We start from the raw sequence: 24,989 nt of genomic DNA, 5'->3' as shown, positions 1-24,989 counted from the left end.
GACAACGTGCAGCCTTGTCCCTTCAAGGTCAGGGACAGAAGGCGAAGCCTGTCTCACCCTCGGTCATACTAAGTGGCAATGATGAAAGACAGCGCGGCTCTTGCCCTGAGACGAAGACCCTGGCGGCTGCAGTTAACTGTTCGTACAAAAGAGTGGCTCCTAGGCCATCTATGGCAGAGGAAGGCAGAAGAAAGAAGACAGAATATAAGAATTTATGAACTGCTACTCAGCCATTGAAAAAAGGATGAAAATTTGCCATTGCAACAACATGTATTCACCTGGAGGGTATCATGCTTAGTGAAATTAGTGAGACAGGGAAAGACACACGCTGTATATTGTCCCTTAACATGTGAAATCCAAAAACCAAACACACGAATATAATAAAGCTGAAGCAGACTCACAGATAGAGAGAAAAAACTAGTGATTTCCAGTCTGGAAGGAGAGGGTCAGGGAGAGGAGATTAAGAGATACGAACTGCGACGTATTAAAAAAACCACCACATTAAGACATGGAAATATGGCACAGCATAGGGAATACAGCCCGTACTATAACTTTAAATGGAGCGTAATCTCTAAAAATATTGACTCACTCTGTGTAGACTAACTATACTTTAAAAAATCAATTAATTAAAATTAAAATAAAGAGAATTTAGGGAAACTGCTTCTGAAAACAGGAAGCGGCCCCTCTTTAAGGACGGGCTGCTCTCTGCCGATCAAGACCACAGCAGTGTAGCCTTGGCAATTTTGCTCTTCACAGGAAAACACAGATGTTTTCCTTATCCTCATTTGGTAAGGTCTAGGAGTTTTCCATGACAGGTTTCCTGCAAAGATACGTTCCAACTTCTCCAAAAGAGGTGTTGCATATACAATATGCCTGACCTCTGATATCAGGGCTGTGAAACAGAGACTTGAAAACAGTATGAATGCAAAAGATAAAGTGCATGGAAGTTTAAACTTCATAAATGAAACTCAAAACCTAAAGGTCACACCAAACATGGGAGCTTTTTAAAAAATTGTTTCTTTTGTTCTTAACATTGAGATCATGCGAAAGACCTCTTTTCCTCAGAGTCAACATGTGGAATTTTTTTCCCCAGGGATGGACCAATCATAAGGCCCTCTTGGCTTCAGGATTTTAGCAAAAGGAATATAAATTGAAAATGTTTAAATGCTATTTTTTTTACCCCTATCATGTTGTATGGGCATGTAATTTCACCCCAACCTCTAGACAGCCAGACGAGAGCTAAGCCTTTTCTGCATGTCTGAGAATTGTCATAGTGAAATTTGTCCTTAATGGGGCTTGGGGCAGGTGAAAGAGAGGAGTCTTTATTTCATCTAGCAATGGGAGCGACAATAAAACTGAGCAACGAGAGTGGGAGTTTTATGAATTTCTTTGCAAACACTTAGAAACAGAGGAGTCCTTTCTTCTTCTAAAAACATTTGAGTCGGAGGTTCAGAGCCTTAGGGCTGACAGGATGAGAGATTCTTCTTAAATATGCGTTGCCAGCAATGGCTCAGGAGAGAGGAAGTGGATGCTAGACATCAAGGCGCCTGAATCAGGAGAAGATTCTAAGGTAGACGAACCACGATGGTTCAAAGCCTATGGCCCTTTTCTTACCGAAAGGAATGGGAATTCGGGAAAAGGGGAGAAGCTGCAGGTGGTGGAGCTGATGGAAGGGAGGGAGATGAGGAACAGGGTCCCGGGGCTGAGATCCTATGAGAGGCTGGCTCAGAAACACGGGCTGCTTCGGCGCTTCTCAGCGCACAGCACACGCCCTGTGTTTCAGCAGGACAAGCAGACGTCTACACTTGGGAAGACTTCCTGCCTAGGAACTTGGTAGGATTCGTTACGCGGGGAAGAGAAAGGGTGAAGGGATGTTGGAGGGATACTGGAAAAGCTGCGTAGGTGGAAGGGTAAATTCTGGTGAAGGCAGGTGTAAACAAACGAAATATACAGAGGAGACAGGACTGTGGGTGATGAGTTTCAACAAAAGACATGATGGTAAGCTCAGCATGCCAAGTGGCCGGGGGCAGAAAGAAACACTCTGAGCCAAGGTGGCAAAGCTGCTCCAAAGCTCCACCCCTCCTTTTATTTTTTTTCATTTTATAATGATTTTTATTTTGTCCATGACAGCTGGTTTACAGGTTTCTGTCACTTCCTTTTAAATCACGGGGAAGCTTCCCTGATTCCCCAGCCCTTTTTCCAGGTCAGCGCAGGGAAAAAACATGTTCTCTGTCCCTGGTTATACTGTTTAGAAACATCACCTCCCTCGGCGTTACTAAAACTTGGGGGTTGCAATTTATTCCTTGCTTCTTTGTATTTCTTACCACATTGAGAGAGCTCTAGGTTTTCATCCGCAGATTCCCAAACCTTCGCAGAGGAGCTGTTTCACAGGACCGTGATTCAAGTTTACTCTACTTTTCCATCATTTATTTGGTCATATGTTTAAATGAAGAAAGAAAGGAATGAAGATACCTGAATGAAATGAGTATTTGTTTTCTTACCAGCAGGACTGAATACAAATGAAGAGAAGAAAAATACGCACATTTAGGACTTGGGCAGAGGTTTTATCCACGCTCTCCTTGTGGTTATTTCCCATATTCAGAAGGCACAGGAGAGGATTCGTCTGTATGGTCCTAAATTGAACCACAGTGGTCAAATCCCTCCACTTTCTGCTCCTTGGATTCTTCGTTTGTGTACTAAGAAAATGGGGAGGCAGTCTCTAAGAGATTGCTACAGTGGGACTCAACTCTAAAAGTTGTACAGACTTGCTAAGGAGGATGAAATTAGTAGCACTTTGCACTGTGAGGATGGGACCTAGAGCTCCCCAGAGAAGGGCTGAAGGTCTGAAGTTGGTGCCAGGAACGCCGAAGACAGGTATACTGTCAACATTCAAGCCTCACCCTGTGGAACCACGCCCTGGCCTGGGCCAATCTGCTCCCAGAAGCAGGGAGGGCAGGAGGCTGGGGGGGCATAAAAGGAAGAGCAGAGCCAGCAGCCACCTACATTTGCTTCTGACACAACCGTGTTCACTAGCAACTGCACAAACAGACAACATGGTGCATCTGTCTGCTGAGGAGAAGGAGGCCGTCCTCGGCCTGTGGGGCAAAGTGAATGTGGACGAAGTTGGTGGTGAGGCCCTGGGCAGGTTGGTATCCAGGGCTTCAGGAGAGGGAGCGGGAGGTGGGCAGGTGGGGACAGAGCCACCCCTGCCTTTCTGACAGGTGCTGACTCCCTCGGGCCTTGCGCTCTTTTCACCCCTCAGGCTGCTGGTTGTCTACCCCTGGACTCAGAGGTTCTTCGAGTCCTTTGGGGACCTGTCCAATGCCGATGCCGTCATGGGCAATCCCAAGGTGAAGGCCCACGGCAAGAAGGTGCTCCAGTCCTTCAGTGACGGCCTGAAACATCTCGACAACCTCAAGGGCACCTTTGCTAAGCTGAGCGAGCTGCACTGTGACCAGCTGCACGTGGATCCTGAGAACTTCAGGGTGAGTCTGGGGGACCCTCACGTTCTCCTTCTGCTCCTTGGTCATGGCTGAGCTCGTGTCATGAAGAGAGGGCCGAAAGGCAGGATGCCGTTTAGAATGAAAAGGAAGCATTCTGGTTACATAGCTGGGGACTCTGCAGGACCACTGAGTTTCTTTTCCCTCTTCTTATTCACAGCCATCATTTCCTCTTACTCTCTCTTGTTCTCCTCTGTTTTTTTTGTTTTGTTTTGTTTTGTTTTGTTTTTTTTCCTCTGCGATGTCTTCTCTCTTTTAAGTTAAACTTTTTGAGTGTTTTGTTAAAAAAAAAAAAACTTTCTTCTTTTAAGCCACTTTAAAAAATGTTATCTAACAGTTGCCCCTTATTCTTTCCTTTTGAGGCAAGAAGGATAAAATGTTTATTGCTTCCTGGCATGGTTCTAAAGCATAAAAAGGATAACATAAATTCAAGACTAAGGTAGAAAGAGAGAAACATTTCTAGCTGTCATTCAGGTTGCCATGGGTGGATTCACATCAATAGTAACGTCTACACGGCAGCTCACTTTCTGTTTATCTTCTAGGGGCTCAGCTTGGGATGAGACTGAAATACTCCTGGGTCTAAGCTGGTCCTCTACTAATCAGGCCCTTCCTTTTTATCTCTCTCCCACAGCTCCTGGGCAACGTGATAGTGGTTGTTCTGGCTCGCCGCCTTGGCCATGACTTCAACCCGGATGTGCAGGCTGCTTTTCAGAAGGTGGTGGCTGGTGTGGCCAATGCCCTGGCCCACAAGTACCACTAAGTTCCCCTTCCTGATTTCCAGGAGGAGCCCTTTTTCCTCTGAACCCAAAAACTGGATATGGAAATATTATGAAGAGTTTTGAGCATCTGGCCTCTGCGTAATAAAAACATTTATTTTCATTGCACTGGTTTTTTAAAATTATTTCAGTGTCTCTCACTCAGATGGGCATATGGGAATGAAAGGTATTATAAAAAAATGTAAATAAATGAGGGGCTAATTGAGACTTTGAAGAAAGCTCTCTGTACCTTGGACCCCATGAAAGGAGTGGTTGTAAAGCACGCATGTGAGTGGGAATACACTTATACCTCTTCCTTTCCTTTAGAAAAGGAATCAAGCTTGATTGGCGAGTTCGATTACTGTGATGTTTCATTAAAATCAATTATTTCACTTAACCTTCCTTGTCAATGTTTGCTCTCTCTTTGATTGTCCGGAATCCACCAGGTTCCTCTGCCTAAAGACACCGTGTTCCTCTAAGACTTTTCCTTGCACGTTGTCCTGCCTCATGGCTCCTCCTCCCCTGGCCACCCTTGTCCTTTCCTCCATCATCTTATAAAGATGCGCAGGCAGGACAGAGCGCACAGGAGCGGTAGTTTTTGCCTCTTCCCTTCAGCCTTTCACAGCCTCTGCTGGAAGAAGGGCTGTGATACAGAGGACTGAAGAGACTCTAAAAAGGGGCTTGATTTTTCACTGCTGTCCTGGAACCCTTCATGGGCTTACACTCAATGGAGTCCATTCTCCTGAGGATGCTCAGGCGTCCACATCCAGGAAGTGACTGGGAGTTGGCTCTCTTCCTTCGTCTGTCCCCACTAGTCTCCATGCGTCTGTCATGGTTAGCATGGTGCTACCGGCAGCCATGCAGGCCAATTTAAGGTTCTCGCTCAGGAGCCACATCTCTAGCTGCTTGACTCTGGAAGTAAGAGATGAATTTCAAGTAGTCCTGGTCCCCTCCTTCATGCCAACCCTGAATCTAGTTAGGAAGATTCTGGAGGCAATGCATCTCACAAGTGACCGTAGATGTGTGTACAAGGCTTGATGGGATCAGAGGGTGACATCCTTGGTGTGAAATGAATGATAAAGATAAGCAGATACTTATCCGAAGGAGAAACAACTCAGAAAAGAAAGGGAGGGTTGGGAGTTCCCATTGTGGCACAGAGGAAATGAATCCAACCAGTATCCCATGAGGATGCAGGTTCAATCCCTGGCCTCGGTCAATGGGTGGGGCATCTGGCGTTGTAAGGTTGCAGCTGTGGTATAGGTTGCAGACAATGCTTGGATCCTGTGCTGCTGTGACTGTGGTGTAGGCTGGCAGCTGTAGCTCTGATTTAGCCCCTAGCCTGGGAACTTCCACATGCCACAGGTACAGCCCTAAAAAAAAAAAAAAAAAAAAAGGAAAGAAAGAGAGGGAGTTCCTGCTGTGGCACAGCGGGTTAAGGACCTGACTGCAGCAGTTCGGATTGCTGCAGAGGCACAGGTTTGATCTCCGACCCCACTCAGTGGGTTAAAGGATCCAGCATTGCTGCAGCTGCACTGTAGGTCACAGGTGTGGCTGGGATTCAACCCTGGCCCGGGAACCTCCATATACCGCAGGTGCACCTATAAAACAAAACTTTAAGAAAGGGAAAATAGCATATGCCAAATCCCTGATGTCTGGGTATTCTTTGAATTTTGAGTAAGTAGGAAAGCCCACTGAAGCAAAACTGCCCTGGAATGGAAAAGGGAGGGAATAGAATAGATCAGAACAGAACAGAACAGAATAGATAGAATATGATGGAATAAACAGAATATGGGTATGAACAGAGATTTTGGTGAACACATGGAATGTATATTTAAAATGAAAAATTCACAAGCAAGAGGATATAATCCAGCCATTATACATAAGATGGCCACAGTTAATTGACAATAAAACACGTTTAACCGTTTAGAACATGATTTTGATATCAGACAGCCTGACTTGAAAACATTACCACTTATTAGCTCTGACCTTATGAAAAATCAGCTAAGTTTGCTGACCTTCATTTTTCTAACCTGTAAAATATCCCAAATGATATATGTCCATCTTTTGGTGCGACGGTAATGATTCAATGAGATCAAGCGTACGAACAAAAAGTTATTGCAACATCTGACACTTTACAATGTTTGACGCATGGCTCAGCCAAAGTAAACTAAATTGTGTTTTTGTTTCCAGGAATAATAAGGGTAGAAGGGCCATCACTGATAATGATGCCTGAAATAGCTGTCTTCTACAAGGGAAAAATCATAACTGGAAATGTTATTTCTTGTCTGGTGCCACCCCTGAACCGCCCCCTCTTACATGCAGGGATCCCTGTGATTTGTTCATCCCCGAATAGCCACAGCTGAATGTATCCGTCGGGGTCCAATGAGGAGACTGAAATCCATCGTTAAGTAGAAGAGAAGATTGAAGAAAAGGAAGACTGACTGATAAGGAGTGAAGAGGACTCGAAAACTCCGAGAGAAGAAGATAGAGGAAGCAGTTACTGTTCCTAGTGCTGAGGTAGAGCATGCAAGCGAGGGACAGGGTGAGAGAGCATGCCCAAGCTCAGTGCATCGCTGCAAACAAATTGAGGCTGCAAAGCTTTCTGAAGGGAGGAGTATACACAGCCGCCCCCTGGAGTGCCATGTCAGCAGCATGTATTAAAAATCGGCTCCCTGGCTGCCGGGGGAAGCTACTCAAGTGAAGGAGCAGCACCGCCATCAAGGGACGACCAAGGGACCCAAGAGGGTGTCAGAGGGAGCCGTTTGCAGGCGGGGCTGCCCTGGCTGTCCTCCACTGCAAAGCCAGGTGTGGTGGAGCCTGGCCCTGCAGAGGCTGAGCACCTGGCCGTAGCCTGGTGCTGTAGAAACGGAGGTGGTGGCAGGGAGCTGCCTGGAGAACCACACCAGAACTAAGAAGAGGATCCCCTCTCTCCTCGGTGCTTCTCTCCAGAACACTCTCCTGAGAAAGTTTAACGTGGTGCCCATTGGCAAAGGAGAATTTTGTCAGAACTTGTATCAGAGTCTACCTCCGTTATCACAGAATGGGCAATTAAGAGTGGGTTAGAATCAAGAGGCAATGCACTGATAACTGACACACCTGACACACAGCAGGTGCTTGTGTCACTTTAGAGTACACAGGGCCACATGTAAGAAAAACCAGATGAGAACTAGCGAATGATGAAGCAGTGTTTAGAGGCTTATGAAATCACTAAAACAGCAGGGCAGACTTTATCACTGTTTGCATTAACCACTTCCCCTCTGTATAAATCTGATATCTTTTTCAGATTATTCAGATGCTGGGCAAACAAACGGTGTATGTTTATTGTCTTCCCACATCCCACAGAAAGATGGTTCACATAACTTTCACTGTTTTTGTTTTGTTTCCATGATGAGCATAACATTTCAGATTCAAGCCCAGAGGCTGACTTTATAGCAGATTCTCAACACCGCTCCATAAACGGTTTTATGTTATTGTTTCCATTTATCTTTCCTGCTTACATTGTTGTCACTTCTAACATACTTAGCAACTGTTCATGTTTTCTTGTAAATGCCACAGTAACATGTTGCTGTTGCTGAGTATTTCCAAGAAGAGATAATAAGAGCATAGAAGCATTGCTGCTGATACACTCTAAAAAAGGTCTAAAAAATCCTGCCGTGCCCAGAAGCTGGATCTGCAGTGAGTCCTTGGGCCCTTTGAAATGTCTCAGGTGTCAAATGGCCCTCACCCGAAACTCCTGTCTGTCGTCTTCAGACTCTGGACTTGGGATGGACCCTGTCTCTTGTTGAACATTCCACAGAGTCACGGGTCCACATATGACTCAGTATGCAAGGAAGCAAACAAGACATCAACTGAAGTGCCTTTGAAAGCCAAGGAGTATTCAGAAAAGCAAAATGTGAAGTCAAGAAAAAGTCAAGGATTGATAAGGGTCTCCACTTCTCTTTGCCAAAGATAACTGGCAAAATTGATAGAAGAGTCTGATCAGGTCTGCTGGCTGCTAGGACATGCCCACAGCCTCGCTGTGTACGCTTCCATTTTTCTTAGATTATCCATGAAAAAACCTACAATTGCACACCCGAGTCTTTACCTGTTCTTCTATGTGCACGATGAGAGAAATTTTGTTACTCGCCACTCTTTACCTCTTTAGTTCAGTTTTATTCAATAAGCATTTAGACCAGTCCTACATATTAACCTATGAAATACGGAAGTCTGGGAGTTCCTGCCGTGGCTCAGCGGAAACCAATCCAACTAGTATCCACGAGGACGCAGGCTCAGTCCCTGGCCTCACTTAAGGATCCATCAGTGTTGCCATGAGCTGTGGTGCAGGTTGCAGACGAGGCTGGGATCTGGCATGGCTGTGGCTGTGATGTAGGCTGGCGGCTACAGCTCCGATTCAACCCCTAGCCTCCGTATGCTGCAGGTGCAGCCCTAAAAAAAAGGCAATACATACATACATATAGACTGTTCTAGGTGCTGGAGGTTTAAAAAAAAATGTCATTTTTGCCCTCACAAAAATATAAGCAATTTAGTCCAAGCTCATTCTGCTTCTTTAAAGATGCTCAGTTACCTCTACCGTTCTCTTCCTCAGATGAATGTGGCAATAGAATATTCCCACGCAGATGTAGGATGCAGCTCTTGGTGCATTTAAGTTGAAGATCGTGCTCACCTGCCCCTTAATACAGTCTGCTCTCCCTGTCGAGCATGAAGCTGCAAATCTGGGGACGGAGAGCTTCGTCTTTTAGAGGAGGATGGAGCTGCACGTTAATGGCAGGACAGGGATGCGAAGTTTCACTATCAAGCAGGTGAAGATGATCATCTGAATTTCCTTGAATAAACCTTGATTCTAGATGTAATAAAATTCTACATAATATCTGGATGTTTTCTAGGTCTCTGTTTGAAGACCTTACTGATTTAATCTGACAGTATTTGCTATTGTCGTTGTTGGTAGCAAAGCTATTCCTTTCCTCTCCGTGAGGATCCGAGAGCACGAGCAGTGATAGAAGATTGTTATTCTAGATGGTTTCACTGAAGCCACAGACATACCTGGAGAGCATCAGGACCTGGAGTCTAGTGGCTGGAATTTTGGTACCCAGTTTCTTAGAAAGTTCCTCCAAGTTTCTTTATCTTGAAATGAAAGGATTGAATTAGACTATGTTGGCCTATTTTGTAATTTTCATGGAAATTTTTTTTTTTTTTTGGCTGCTCCTGTGGCATGTGGAAGTTCCCAGGCCAGGGATCCTGAGCCGCAGTAGTAACAACGATGGTCCTTAACCCACCGTGCCACAAGGGAACTCCTCCAGGTAAGCATTTGAATTATGCGTACCACTTGAAATATTTATACTGCAAATGTAACTGGTTATTATAATTAAACATAGATTTAGTTGTCAGGCCCTTCGTAGTCTTCTGCTTGCTTTTCATCTTTCACTCAGCCTTTGTCATTTGAATACGTCTGATTTTCACTAAGTTCTCTCACATTTTCTTAAATATAAAGTATTAAAATAGTTAAATTTCCCAGAGAGTGCATTTATGCCATAGTCTAAACAAATCATACAAATCATGATGAAAACTTCTCAGACAACCAGATGGCCACAGTTTGATGTATTAATGCAGTATAATTTTTATCATACTTCTAAATTTTGGAAAATCATTTTTTCAATATTTGAATCATGATGAGAGTGTTATTTATAGATATACAATGCAAACATAAAATCACATATATAAATATGCAAATAATGTATAATAAAGGAGAGTATGAGAAACAATGAGTAGTTGTAACTATTCATGGAAACTGGGAATTTAAGCCTATTCGGGGTTTGTGGTGAACAGACTATCTCTGATGCGAGCATACTGAGAGCTCCTGAACAGTCAGTTCTTCGAGCTAGCTTTAAAGCAGGTTCATATCTTTTCAGCCATGCCAAACCCTTAAAGGCCTGGTCCTACTCATATCTGTTTACTTCTGAAACAAACCTGCTTTATGCATCTTAAAAGAAAGGAAAAAAAATTCATGGCCTGCTTCTGCCCCCTGCTGGTTTCCAGGTGAGACCGCTAGAGGAACCATCCATCAAAGAGTGACCACATACTGTATTTTTCAAAGCAGGTCCTGTATGCGTGCCATTAAATAATTATGCTGAAGTGCAAACAAAAATCTGGAATGTCCTGACAAACAGAGAAGTTTTTCATTCAGTGTAATTGTAAAGGTACTGACTTCTAAACTCACCCTCTTCCTCTATGCCTTTAGGGTCAGCAAGGGCTGTGCGGCATTACCAGTCAGGAATCGTTTCCCAAGGACAGAAAAACAGACAGATGCCTGAACATGTAGGTCGGTTTGAATTTGAGAACATAGGAAAAACCTTCCCTGAAAAAATATTCTGTTTAATTTCAGGACCGATATGCTTCCTGCAAATTGCAGAGATACCATGATTCTATCACTGCCTGGGACTGAAATTCATCACTGCTTGTCCTAATTATCTATTTTATGCCAAACATCGTTCTGGTTGCTAGAAATACAGAATGAAGAATTATGCACACTGACTCTGGGGTGGTTACACAGCACAGCCTGATGTTTTGGGAAATGATTTTTTAAATGTTTTTAATTTTCATTTATTTTATTTTTTTTTTTAGGACAAAGCACATGGCACATCTGAATACTCTCCTCTTGAAATCTTCATTTAAGTAGTCTCATCAACACTATCCTCTCCGGAGTCCCATCCAACATCTCAGAGCAGAACACCAAAGACGCTCCAGCATGAATTGCTCTGCTACTGCTAAAATCTTTGTGGCAGTGCCGTTAACATTTGTGGCTAGGTTGAATAAGCTTGGATGAGAGTATGTGCTTTCAATGCCTGTTTGCATTCAACTCACAGAATATTTGCATTTTTGTCATCAATCCCTGGGGCTGGCCTGTATGTCTGGGTCAGGCAGGGCATGATGGAAGCATGTTTGAATTCTGAGTGTTATGTCCAAGGTGAGCAAGAATTCCTGGAGCAGCACCTGTTTTATACATCACACAAATCTTTTTACATATGATGATGCCTAATTGGTAGGGTGTGGCCAGCAAGAATCAGCAGTGTAGCTATTTTATGATATTAGGAGGAAATAGTAAGATAATTGATTTGAGAGAAAATCAAATATTTGATGGTCATAAATCGAATTTTTAGATGAGATACTCAGAAGGAGATACCAAGTAGACAATTGTATCCATGAGACTGAAATCACAGGGCGGGTGGGGACTTGGCTGTGTAAATTTCAGGCTACTCCAGTGAATGAACATTGTTCAGGGAACTTACGATTCAATGGGTAACAGAAACATTAATCAGACAAGTAGGCTAATGAATATGAAATTACAAATTGAATAAGATCCATAAAGATAAACATATGTTACCAAAATAATAGGTATGTGGGGGAAATCTCTCCTCTTAAGGAGTTTCCTGCAAAATGATGATTGAGAGGAAGAGGAACAATTGCAAAATTGTTTCAAAAAAAGAAGCAAAAACTTGGGGAGAACACCATAGGCAGAGAAAACATCAGGAGAAAAAGCTCATGACAAAAGAGCAATGCTGTTTTGAAAAATATACGTGTTCAAAGGCTACCGAATTTTTCCTCAAAGGGCAAAGAAACTTTAAGGATTCAATGAGGGGAATAGATGAAGAATTGCGAACCATGTTATGTAATGCTGAGTTCGGAGCAGGCAATAAAAATAACCAGGCTCCTAGGATAGGGGGCAGGGGGTAAGGGCACATTCAGCCTGAGGAGCTGCCTGGGAGGCCAGGACGACAAAGATGAAGAGTCACAAAAGGAAGCTGCGGAATCTGAAGCTACTTTGACATGTTGGAACAATTACAACAAACACGAAACTCAATAGGACTTTTAAACACCTGCCTACATTATAAAAACCTTTACATCTTTGGGGATGACTCCCAGGGCCAGCATGGACATCAGGAAAACAATGGGAAGAAGCAGCCAATCAATTCTGTGGCACTGGGTCCTTTAAAAAGGCTAGTTATTCGGCACCAGTGTCCTGAGCTGTAGAATGGCAGGTTCTAAGCCAGAGAAAACAACAGCTCATCCTTTCCATAAAAGCCTTTTAAGTGGCTGTTTAGCCAGCTGATAACACGAGTGGATGCAGGGGTGGAGAAGGCTGGGCTGATGTCAGGGGCTGAATGTCTCCACCGAAGTCTCAGAGCGCGAATGGGTGGACCACCTCCTGGAGCGAGAACTCCTGCGGGAAATCCTTCACCTAAGGTCTCATGCAAAGATGTCCCTCTCTGCTTATCCCCAACGTGGAAAATATAACTGCTGGCTCTGCCATTTGGAGTGGGAGAAAACACACACCGTCACTGAGTCCTACGAGGGGAAAGATGCACTCGGAGGCAGCACAAGACGGGAAATCATGGGTGCAAAGTGACTACCTCAAGGGACTTTGGATACTTAACGGCCACCTGGTACTCGTCACTTTAAATGCTGAGGGAATCGAAAGGAGGAAACTAATAATTCTTTGGAGAATCTTCTCTCTCAATTCTACGGGTACCAGCATCTCCGGGAAAATGTCCCGGGTAATATATCCTTTTTGAAACCTGCGGTTTCTCCGGACATCCCTGTACTCAGGCTGTGGATGAATAATTCTGGAGCAGGACATCATTCTCTTCCAGCCAGCAGATAATATGCCTCTAAAAGACAGAGGTGCTTGACCACATTTTGTAATGTGAGTTAACTTTTAGCATAATTTGGTTTACTTAGAAATTCTAGCTACCTCATCTGAAATTGGAGCATTCGCTTTGAAAAATACTTTACTGCTGCCTAGAAAAAGTATCTCAGCTCCAAAACGATTGCTCCTGTAAGCTCTGGCATGAATTTCTCCTCCTTTCTTCTCACCGGATTTTCTGGTCTGGAGCAGCACTATCCCTGGATCTCCATCCCCTTCTCCTGTATCTACGCTGTGATGCTTTTGGGTAACTGCCTGGTGCTGCATGTGATCCGGACGGAGCCCAGCCTGCACCAGCCCATGTTCTACTTCCTGGCCATGCTGGCCGTCACGGACCTGTGCATGGGGCTGTCCACCGTGCACACGGTGCTGGGGGTCCTTTGGGGACTCATGCAAGAGATCAGCCTGGATGCCTGCATCGCTCAGTCCTACTTCATCCACGGTTTGTCCTGCATGGAGTCTTCTGTTCTTCTTACCATGGCCTTTGACCGGTATATTGCAATTTGCAATCCACTGCGCTATTCCTCCATCCTGACTAATTCCAGAATTATCAAAATTGGACTCACCATCCTAGGCAGGAGTTTCTTCTTTATTATACCCCCCATCATTCGTCTGAAGGGCTTCTATTACTGCCGTCCCCACATCCTCTCTCACTCATTCTGCCTGCATCAGGACCTTCTCCACCTGGCCTGCTCGGACATCCGATTCAACAGCTACTACGCCCTGATGCTCGTTATTTGCACATCATTGTTAGATACTGTTCTTATTTTCTTCTCCTATGTCCTGATTCTTAAGTCAGTGCTGGCAATTGCCTCTCAGGAGGAGCGGCACAAGTCATTTCAGACCTGTATCTCCCACATTTGTGCTATCCTCGTGTTCTACGTTCCTATTGTTAGCCTAACAATGGTGCACCGATTTGGCAAGCATCTCTCCCCAGTGGTCCATGTCCTTATGGGCAATATCTACATCCTTTTCCCACCTTTGATGAACCCCATCATCTACAGTGTCAAGACCCAACAGATTCGTAGCGGAATGCTCAGACTCTTTTCTCTTGAAAACGAGACACTCAGGTTTTCAAGAAACAAAAAACCACAACCAAACTAAACACGCAAATATCCATGCAAAAAAAATGAGTCTTGCTCGAATTAGAGCTTTATCCTTGAGTCCATGAGGCTTGATTTTAGAACACACTTTAAATGTAGGTAGAGAATCACCTGCAAAGAAGTCCCTTTACCTATGTCTTGAAAGTGAGGTGTTCTTAGGGCTGGAGGTGGGAGACTCCACCTGAAACATTTTATAAAGCCCTTCTTGATTTGTGTAAACAAGACATAGGTAGGGTATACCATACACATGACCATACTGAGGAAAGTAGAAAACTAGTTAATGTGCCTAGAATGGATTTTCAAGCCCTTTCTTTGCACTAAAACAAAGCAAGATTGAAATACCTAGTCTTTCTAGTCTTTGCCTAGTCTTCCAGGTTCAAGGTGGATAACTTGATGTGTCTTCCATTCTCTGAGACTCAGTTGCTTAATCTTCAAAACGGGGAAAACACTCAACTCACAGAAATGTTGTGATGATTGTATGGACTGTGTTTTTTCAAGAGAATTTTTCTACAATGCTAAGAAATGTTCAATAACATAAGGTAAGAGAGACCAACATAGAACAGTCATCATCCCCGTGGCTGCTGAACCCTTGAGAGTTCGACCAAGTAGTACTACCAGGCAACTACATGTTCAGTTCTCATTAATTCATATTTTTTTGTTAATTCCTATTTAAAAGGTACAAGGCCCTTACCTTGGACCAAGCAGTGGCTACTGTATTAAGCCAGGCAGGTACGGAGCAGAAAGAAGACACCTAACAGAATGTGATTTTGAACTCAATTTTGACCACATCTACTTGAAACTGGAAACCTCAGTTGTTATTGTATTTTATACATGGATTCTGCTGCCATTGGGCTGGAAGTGGATTTTTCTCTGACTCTTTTTGCCTTACATCTAAAGAGGTGAGGGTTCTGAACAGATGCACCTGTTCGTTTATGACAGATTCTGAGTTCAAATACAAAGCAACCTAAACTTGCTCCTGTCTAAATGGATTAGTTTAGTTTTCAAAAGAAGGAAAGAAAGAAATGAATCAGTTATGTATTTGTGTAGCGATAAAGAGAAAAGTGACTGGTTTGTATTTCCATAATCTCTTAGGACCTAAAGAGGAAAGTACTAGCCCTCACCAATGAGCACGTCAGAGGAATTCTACACCAAGAAAGAATTTTAACATACTTTTTAGATGTAACGGTAAACCCGTGTCTTTAAAACCTGCATTTAATCTGTGTTTATGCCCTTCCCTCCTTTTTTGGTACTTAATTCAGTTAAGAAGTCTCTGGTTTTGACTCAGTCTAGAAAGGAATAATACAGGCTTTCGTTTCCAATAGTTTAAGCCTCAACGAGGAAACTAATTCCTGGATAAAGTATCTTGGTCAGAAAGATGAACATAAAATTATCTGTGTGACAATAAATCAGGACTCCTGGGTTAGAGTAGGGGATTAGTTACAAGAAAAAGAGAGTGAATTTTCGGACAACAATGGAGATGTATTATACTTTCTGCCAAAGCTTTCAGATCTGAAGAGCATAAGGTCGGGCCTAAATGGGCTGACAAATGACAGTGTTCCAATTGCTCACTTCAACGGGATTCATCCTTTTGTGGCATAAGGATGATAGGATAATTCATTAAGTTAACATGAATGTCAGGTACCCTCCTAGGAAGAAAATGCCATGTTGTAAAATTACACATATTAAATGTGTGCAGTTTGGGTATATCAATTACACCCCCAAAAAGCTGCAAAGAGACATGGATTTGCTGAAATCTTAGCTAAATCTCATTCTTCTCCAGAATCCTATAATAACGGTATGATCTTCTTTGACTGGGAAATGTCCTCTGGTTTTGGGGTGCTGTCTTCCTCTTTGCAATGAGTCAGTAAACCTCATGTATATTGCAGTTTGTGTCTGCTGTCTTTATATATTGTCATATGTCACATCATATCATGTTTTACTCAATCGTTCAGTTTTAGATATTTAGTCCCACAAAATAACATACCAAATATTCTCTATGACATATGAACACACTACTATAAATTCGAAAAGCTATTAACTGAATATATTTTATATGTTGGATTACTTAATAAATGCATTTTCTTTCTTCATGCTTATCACTCACCATCTATTACTCTGTCAATCTCTCTTATCTGTCTATTGAAAAAAAAAAATCCCATCCGTGTATTTCATGACATCCTTTTCCCCTGATAATTATTCCTCAGTCAAAACTGAATGCTCAAGAAAAGACAGAGTGAATAAATTACGGCATATTCATCTGCTTAGTATTATGTAGCTGTTGCAAACAATTAGATAGATCAACATTTATTACACTGGAGATGTCTATGATTTCTTAAGCAACAACAACAAAAATAAGATGCTAAATAAAATATGCAATATCTTCCAATTGGGATAACACAGATAAAGGTTTTGTGTCTCTGAATATAAGTTAGTTGTCCAAAAAAAAGGAACCCTCCTACACTGTTGGTGGGAATATAAATTGGTGCAGCCACTTTGGAAAACAGTGTATATTCCTTAAAAAAAACCTGAAAATAGAGCTACTATATGATCCTGCAATCCCACTCCTGGGCATATATCTACAGAACATAATTCAACAAGATACATGAACCTCAATGTTCACAGCAGCATTATTTGCAATAGCCAAGACCTGAAAGCAACCTAAATGTCCATAGACTGATGAATGAATAAAGAAGATGTGGTATATTTATACAAAGGAATATTACTCAGCCACAAAAAGAATGACATAATGCCATTTGCTGCAAAATGGACAGACCTAGAAATATCATACTAAGTAAGCCAAAGAAAGACAGATATCATATCATTTATATGTGGAATCTAAAAAAAGGATACAAATGAACTTAATTACAAAAAATACTCCCACAGATGTGGAAAGCAAATTTGCAGTTACCAGAGAGGGAAAGGAGGAGGGAGAAATGAGGAGTTTGGGTTTAAAACATACACACACTATATAGAAAATAGACAACCAAGAAGGGCCTATCATGGAGCACAGGGAACCACACTCCATATCTCGTAATAGCCTATAATGGAAGAGGATGTTAAAAGCATGTATTTACATATTTGTACATATATCTGTGTATGTAGAATGGAATTACTTCACTGTGCACATGAAACTGACACAATATTATAAATCCACTGTATTTCAATAAAAGTAAATACATAAATAAATAAATGAATTTGCTGTCCAAAATAAGGACTATCTGGGATTCCTTTCTCATCTTTCCCTATTTAGGTCCCATAGTAAAATGAAGGCTTTAGGAGAATTCTCTCTACTTTAGCTGAGGACAGAGCACTCAGGACCCTGCCTGTCTATAAGACAGCTAGCCAGGGTCAGTTTGAATCACCTTAAATGTTAAAGAAGATTTAGGGCGAAAATCCCAACTAATCGACAGCCTCAATGTACAGAAAAGCTTAAGGCTCAAGGAATTTCTACCACGATCCTAGTTACAAAGCCCAATCCCATATCCATTCCCTTGAAATCCAGCGAGTTTTGATACTTGAAGCTTTTGGTTGCACAGCCTGACCGAAAGTCATGGCAAAACCATCAGTTAAATATTTACACCTTCTCTGAAATAATATCAAGGTTTTGGATGATGAAGACGTCACCAAGACCCCAGTGATAATGTTACCTGATATCAAGAACATAACCATGCACTTTTCCAAAATCTGAAAAAAACAAATTCCTAAAAAGGTGTGGCTGCAGGATTTCAGATGGTGAACTATAGATATCTGTAAGAGAGAATGCATATATTGAAGGTGATGGATAATGATCAATTCATCTGCAGAGGATATTACTGGAGATGAGTTTGAAACTAGTGACAGTTCACTGCCCTCTTGTGTATTATATGTATATGAAATTATGCACCAAAACTTTGCTCTTTGTCTTTTTAGGGCCACATCCACAGCATATGGAGGTTCCCAGACGAGGGGTCGAATCGGAGCTCTAGCTTCCAGCCTATGCCCCTGCCACAGCCATGTGGGACCCTTAACCCACCAAGTGAGGCCAGGGATAGAACCCCTGTACTCATAGATACTAGTCGGGTACATTAACCACTGAGCCATGATGGGAACTCCAATGGAAATTTTTTTTTTTTGTCTTTTTAGGGCTGTACCTGCCGCATATGGAGGTTCCCAGGCTAGGGACTGAATTGGAGCTGTAGCTGCTGGCCTACACCACAGCCACAGCAAAACTGGATCCCAGCCCCATCTGCAACCTACACCAAAACTTTTTTTAATCAAGGGAGGAAAGTATGATTATTTAAAAAACATGTGCTTGGACTGTGGGATGGAAATCCTGTGAAATCAGATTGTTATGATCATTATACAACTACAGATGTGATAAATTCATTTGAGTAATAAAAAAAATGAAAAAACACGTATCTGAAATCATTATTTAGCAAAGCCTTTTGATAAAAAATGGATAACCCTTCAAGTAAATGGGGCAAATGGAACAGCAGAGTTTCAAAATTTGAAAATATGAGAGAAAGTTATCAGTAGAACCAACAGCCTTCACCTATGGGTTCTATTCATTGCTCTCTTAGTCTCTGCCATACACTCAGATGCTGAAGCCAATTTCTGTTGTCACCTAATTCTTCACTGTTCTTCCCAAGTGTCTTTCCCTTTATTTACTTATTTATTTTTAGCTGTGTCTATGGCCAGAAGATGTTCCTGGGCCAGGGGTTAGCAGTGACCCGAGCCACAGCAATGAGAACACTGGGTCCTTAACGCTAGGCCACCAGGGAATTCCTCTTTGCCTTTAGTATACTTTGGTTCCTTTAAATCATTTCCTAAGGATAGGTGGGAAGATAAGTACTGTTACCATTTTATATCCAAGACCACAGGGAGAAACTCTCCAAGTAACCATCAGTTATGGTTTCAAGAGCTTTGGATGGAAAGTATTTGAAAAGCATGGAACACTGAGCGTCTCTCTTTGCAAACAGGCCTCACTCTTGAGTCAGTAGGATTCAGCCTCTCTCAGCCAGTGAGCACAGAATGTCTAGGTAACTGATTGGGTGATCTGGGCACTAGCTTAGCTCTGATCATCCAAATAAGATCAGCAGATGGCGAGTCATCGTGTTGACAGGAAAGTTACACCAACACAAGTTAAAAAGGTTTCCAGAAAGTCCATGCTGAATGCCAGCAAATCATGACTATCTGGACACCTCCACTTGAATGAAGTCAATGAGAAAACAGCTTCCTCCTCAAATATCTTTCAGTGGCATGGAGTCAGTGTTGAATCCCATTTATAAAGGAATTTGTTTTCACCTCTTCTATGCTCCATCTGGATCCCTCATCGACCTCATCAATGTATCTTTTGAAGGATAAAGGGGCTCTCTATGGTAGCTGAGGGCAATCTGGACCCCTTCAATGCTGACTAGCCCTACTGTGTGACCAGTGGAGAAGACGGAAGCCAAGGAGCCTTAAAATGTCAAGGTAAATAAGGTGACAGAATCCAGCATTAGGTGCCTTCTAGGAAGCATGCAATTCTCCTATAAGAGACATTGACGGATTAAATTTGCAGATATCTCCATGGACATAAGATATCACTGTAGTAGCATGAGTCTCTACCATGTAAAGGAAATGAGAATATTTAACTCAAAGTATGTATTAACTGGGGGATCCAAGCGTGCCAGCCAGAGGAGAAACTGCACAGCTATAAAGGGAGAGAAAACATCAGTGCTCTCCTGAGGACTATGCACCAGAGGCAGCTCACCGCTGTCTCTTTCAGCGAGAGGAGTGAAATTCACTCCTCTGGGGCTGAGGATCTCGGGTCTGAGAGGTGCCTAGGAGGAGATATAAATAGACAGGCCCAGATTTCCTATTTGTGTTTAGGACATCACCTTGCTTTTATTTTTTTCTTTACTCAAAACCAGTTACATATCCTCAGGATCCTAGAAAATACAGGTAAGTAAACCGAGTAGAAATAGACAGCAGGAAAAAAAAAAAAAAATTCAGGACACTGCAGAGGTTGCTCAGTCTTCCTAGAACTTAAACGTCTTGCATTTTTCTCAACCTTGACCTATGAGGTATTGGATATGGCTTTCGCTGGATGTGATCTGCAATTTCACTTTGTGTTCTTTTTACTAAACAGGTCCTCTGCAAAGGGCATCTTTTTCTTTTTCTTTCAGAATGTGTTTATGCAATTGTCTTTTTTTTACATGAAGATCTGAATGTTGCCCTTAGATATTTAAACTTATAAACCAGTAGTTAAAAACAAGGCTCAGTAGGAGTTCTCCTAGGGTGCAGTGGGTGAAGGATCTGCCATTGTCCCTGTGATGGCTTGGCACAGGTTTGATCCTTGGCCAGGATCAAACCTTCACATGCTGCAGACATGGCAAAACAATACAAAAGAAAATAAATAAAATAAAAGGCTCAGTAGTTGAACAAGTTTAGTAATTAAAGATAATGTGTGTATGTACATATACATGAATATATGCATGATTTTTTCCTATGGAATTCACGGAATGTGTAATAAATACCATGTACTGGGTGAGACAGATTAAGAAGCTGAAACCCGGAAAGTTTAACTCCCTTTTGTATATAGCAAAGATGGTACACCAGTGATGTGACAAGAAGAAATCTCCATTTCTAAGCCCAAATTCCATTACTCTGCTAAACTGCTTGCACCTTTTAAAAGTAAAAGAAAGACAGATTCGGGGTGAAAATTATTCATTGATATCATATGCAGCATATAAGAAAGTGAGTCCTGACCTTTGTGGGTACCATAAACCGATTCATATCGTTTTAGTGGATCATGAGCCTGAAGTCCAGAGAATTAAACTTGTCAAAGTAACAATTATTTTGATCTTAATGAAGGTATTTTCACAAGTGACCCACTTTCATCTCTTCTTGGGATAGAAATATATCTGAGTTATGTAACAGCCATCCTAAAATACTAACTTCAGAATTGAGTCACATTTTAAATTGACCTTTACTTGCAGGTATTTTACAAATGAAAACTAAGCTCCAAATTAAGTCGTTTTTAATAGCCATAGTCAGAATATGACTTAACCAGTATTTGAATCCAATTCTAAGCGGTCCTCGGTCCTTGAATCACACTGTTTCTTATGCTGCCTGTATGCATACATTCATACTTTAGTCAGACACTGCCATCAGTAAGAGTAGAGAAGGATGCTACCCCAGGACCTACATATTAGTCACTACAGGCAACAAGGCTACAGTTAAAACAAAACCCAATAAAATGAAACAGATCCCTGGTGTCTCCAAAGGTCACTAGAACAGGTAGAAGAAAATGGGCAACATTTGTTTTCTTTCCTTCCCGTCTTCAAGTCTATGTTTCTTGCTATCATGTAGACTCTTCTCTCCCCCAACCCTAATGTCCTTATGAAACCACTCGCTGTAAGCCCCCTCCCCACAACTACACTTCACAAACATACATGGTTCTGTAATAGATCTGAGCCAGGCATGCTCCCAAATTAATCTTTTCTCGCACTCTCTGAAACATAAAAACCTCATTTAAAGAAATTTTGAGTCATCATTTCAGCTGTATGTTAAACTACTGGTTTCAGTAATTAAAATAGATCCACACACTTAAGCATCTCAATTTTACTACAGTATTTATAAAGAATCACAACAATTAGGGAAAGGCATAATGGACTGACTATTTGAGCATTATATGTTCTAAACGGTAACTCGAAAAATGGAATCCAAACATTTCAATTATGTAAAATAAGAGGTCAGGAGTTGAATACTTCATGAAATAAAAGTAAAGGCAGTAAAACTATACCGTGCAATAATTAATATACTGAACTGCAGTAGAATCAAGGGATGAAGAAGTCATCATTTTTAAAGCCCACATACCATTTCAATTTATCTTAAATTTGTCTTAAATTCATTTATCTTAAATTTAAGCTTTTTTATGAGAATAAGGAGGGAGGGAGGATGGGAGCCACTTGTCATCCACTGTTTTTATGTCTAGGTCTATACCTATACTTCTATCTAGGTGTTATGTACACGTACACACACACACACACACACAAATGCTGTATCTCCTGCCCTGATTTTTAACCCAGCATCTTCCTTGCTTCTATCCACACTTTTTGGGGGGAACTAAAGAAAAATTGTCACCAATAAAAAACAAAAACAAATAAACAAACCAAAAAACCCCTCTTGTTTGAAGGACTCTGGCTTTATAATGAGAAAACACTGTTACCGCTGTCATGGTGACATTTAGAAATACAAAGTATACAGTCTAATTTTCAATCAATGATGAAGTGGGATAGAATAGTTTTTCCTTCACTACATGGGAGGCATATTCGTTTAGGAACCCAACTCAATTTGGTTTTGCACATAGTTTAGGTTTTTCATGTTCATTCTACAATTTTAAGGAATGTGTTGATAAGCAGGCAGCAATTTAATTGACATATGTATCCTCAACGCTAGCATACCTCTTAGCATCAATAGTTCATCAGTGCTGAAGAGGGCATTATGTGCTATATTGCTTGAAGTCAATTTGGTCAAACTCTAATTCCATCCCTCTTCCATAAGCAGTGTCATTTAACTTCAAATGTGTCTGCTTTACTCAGGGATACGATCAATGAAAGATCCGATCATATGTTTTTGTACCTAGTTCAGTTTTATCGGTGGTATTGGTTAAAATCAGAGGTTTCAAATTCACCCAGACAGTGAACCCAGAGGGACCTGGGGGAAGAGGAAGAAAGTCTGGGAGTTAATTTTTTCTCAACTCTAGGTATAAAAATAGCAGCCATGTCATGGATGATTGCAAAGGCCTTTTCAATAGGCTATTGCGAAGATTTAATAACTTAATATATGTAGAGTGCTCTGACGCATTTGAAGGTTAACTTTTTTTTTTTTCAAGAATCAAAATTTACTTTTTCTGTGGAGTGTAATTTTAGGTTAATCCATCTCGCAGTATTTTCACAGAGAACATAAGCGAAAGAGGAATCTGTCCAGACACCCTTCACCCTCAGGTGGTGCTTCTGGATCCTCAGTCTGCCCTGCCGTCTTTCCTTAAAGGGCCTGGGTCTGCAATAAGCCTCCCGGATGGCTCTTCCCTTTGGCAATCACACCCGTCCTCAGGATGTGCGGTACCTCCTGCTTGGAATCCCTGGGCTGGCAGGTGTGCACACCTGGCTCTCCATCCCCATCTGCTTTATGTACATCCTGGCTGTCGCAGGCAACCTCCTCTTGGTCTTCCTGGTCGTGACCGAGCGTCGGCTCCAGGAGCCCATGTACCTCTTCCTGTCCATGCTGGCCTTAGCGGATGTCCTGCTCTCCACAGCCACGGCCCCCAAGATGCTGGCCATCTTCTGGTTCCACTCCATGGGAATATCCTTTGGCAGCTGTGTAGCCCAGATGTTTGCCATACATTTCCTCTTTGTGTTAGAATCTGCTATTCTCCTGGCCATGGCATTCGACCGCTATGTGGCCATCTGTCACCCACTGAGATACACCACAATCTTAACCACCTCTGTCACTGGGAAGATCGGCATGGCAGCCGTGGTCAGGAGCGCCGTCATATGCTTCCCATTCATCTTCCTGGTACATCGACTTGCATACTGCGGGAGAAACGTCATTGCCCATTCCTACTGTGAGCACATGGGCATCGCCAGACTGGCATGTGACAGCATCCGCGTCAACATCGTCTACGGCCTGACCGTGGCCCTGCTGTCCACAGGGCTGGACATCGTGTTCATCGTGACGTCCTACACGATGATCCTTTGCACCGTGTTTCAGATACCTTCCTGGCCTGCCCGGTTCAAAGCCCTGAACACATGTGGGTCCCACGTCTGTGTCATCCTTCTGTTCTACGCCCCAGCATTCTTCTCATTCTTTGCCCATCGCTTTGGGGGTAAAGCCATCCCTCATCACATCCACATCCTAGTAGCCAACCTCTACGTGGTGGTGCCCCCGATGCTCAACCCCGTGATTTATGGGGTGAGGACCAAACAGATTCAACAGCGAGTGGTTTGGGGTTTCTCCTCCGTTTTCACCGCCCGTTGTTAACATGAAGCATCATGCCAAAGACTGGCTATTTCTGAATAAAACACACAATACACTGTTGAAAACTCTGCTCCCATGAGGAAGATGAACAAATAAAATCCACAAAGATTCTCAAACACACACAAAAGGGTAGAATCTGCCCGAAATGCCCAAGGCCAACGGATTTTCCTAACGAACTGAAAGATGTTGAGAAAGCATATTGGGAATCAATCACCTTCTCAGTTCCCCTAGAATCCTTCCATCACGTCTTTAACGTATTATAAGGGAAGCGTCGAGGTAACTCTGAGAAGAGAGGAACATATTTTAGGATTTAACCCGGAAGGACGGTTCCTTGGCAGGCCACGCATGTGAGGGGGTGTCCCTGAGCCTTCGAACTGACAGGGGAAATTCTGCTGAGATAACAGGACTCTGACTGCAACCGTCAAATACTGCCACAACAACGTGAAGCCACCGTGTCACAGGAATTTCCTGTCTGCATCTGTGCCTTAGGTTAAAATAGGAGCTCTGACACCAGGTATTTTCTGAGTCACTGGGGTGCCTACAATATAAAATAGGCACCTAGGAGATATCTATTGAGTTAATTTTCTACATGGTGGGGATTTTAAGTCCAAATCATCAATGGGGACCTCATGGAGGGACTAAGGATTGAACAGTTATAGATCCAGGCCAAAAAAAAAAAAAAAAAACAAAGACAATAAGGGATTCAATAGAATATTTACATAAAATCTGTATAAAAATGGCTCAACACACCAAATGGAACCATCTAGACGCTGTCTCCAGACTGAACCTCAATCCTTTCATTTCACAACATATGTTTTATAATCTCTCCTTTATGAAGGCATAGTCCTATGTCATGAGACTGGGCAATGTAACATTATTGACCCTTAAAGACAAAAACAAATAACCAAACACCTTTGAGGCAGACTCTTGA

The 24,989-nt window shown here is 42.4% G+C and overlaps 3 protein-coding genes across 3 annotated transcripts; all 3 read left to right on the top strand.

Annotated features, from left to right (window-relative positions):
* On the top strand, nt 3,002-4,260 carry HBB (hemoglobin, beta). The gene is given in 3 exon segments (NM_001144841.1): nt 3,002-3,145; nt 3,263-3,485; nt 4,132-4,260. Coding segments are annotated over 3 exon segments (444 nt in total). The 5' UTR covers nt 3,002-3,053.
* LOC100621181 (olfactory receptor 51V1) lies at nt 13,098-14,057 on the top strand. The gene has a single exon (XM_005653640.1). The coding sequence runs from the start codon at nt 13,098-13,100 to the stop codon at nt 14,055-14,057; it is 960 nt and encodes a 319-aa protein (XP_005653697.1).
* LOC100520088 (olfactory receptor 52Z1-like) lies at nt 22,575-24,079 on the top strand. The gene has a single exon (XM_013999070.2). It carries the CDS (start codon nt 23,099-23,101, stop codon nt 24,059-24,061), a length of 963 nt encoding a protein of 320 aa, XP_013854524.1. The 5' UTR covers nt 22,575-23,098; the 3' UTR covers nt 24,062-24,079.

Source organism: Sus scrofa, chromosome 9, assembly GCF_000003025.6.
Source record: "Sus scrofa isolate TJ Tabasco breed Duroc chromosome 9, Sscrofa11.1, whole genome shotgun sequence".
Taxonomy (NCBI): Eukaryota; Metazoa; Chordata; class Mammalia; order Artiodactyla; family Suidae; genus Sus; species Sus scrofa.
Note: the sequence above shows the minus strand (reverse complement) of the source record. Positions and strands in the feature narration are given on the sequence as shown.

Bases quoted from the DNA above. Each gene is read 5' to 3' on its own strand.
- LOC100621181 (XM_005653640.1), top strand. From the start codon at position 13,098: ATGAATTTCTCCTCCTTTCTTCTCACCGGATTTTCTGGTCTGGAGCAG.
- LOC100520088 (XM_013999070.2), top strand. From the start codon at position 23,099: ATGGCTCTTCCCTTTGGCAATCACACCCGTCCTCAGGATGTGCGGTAC.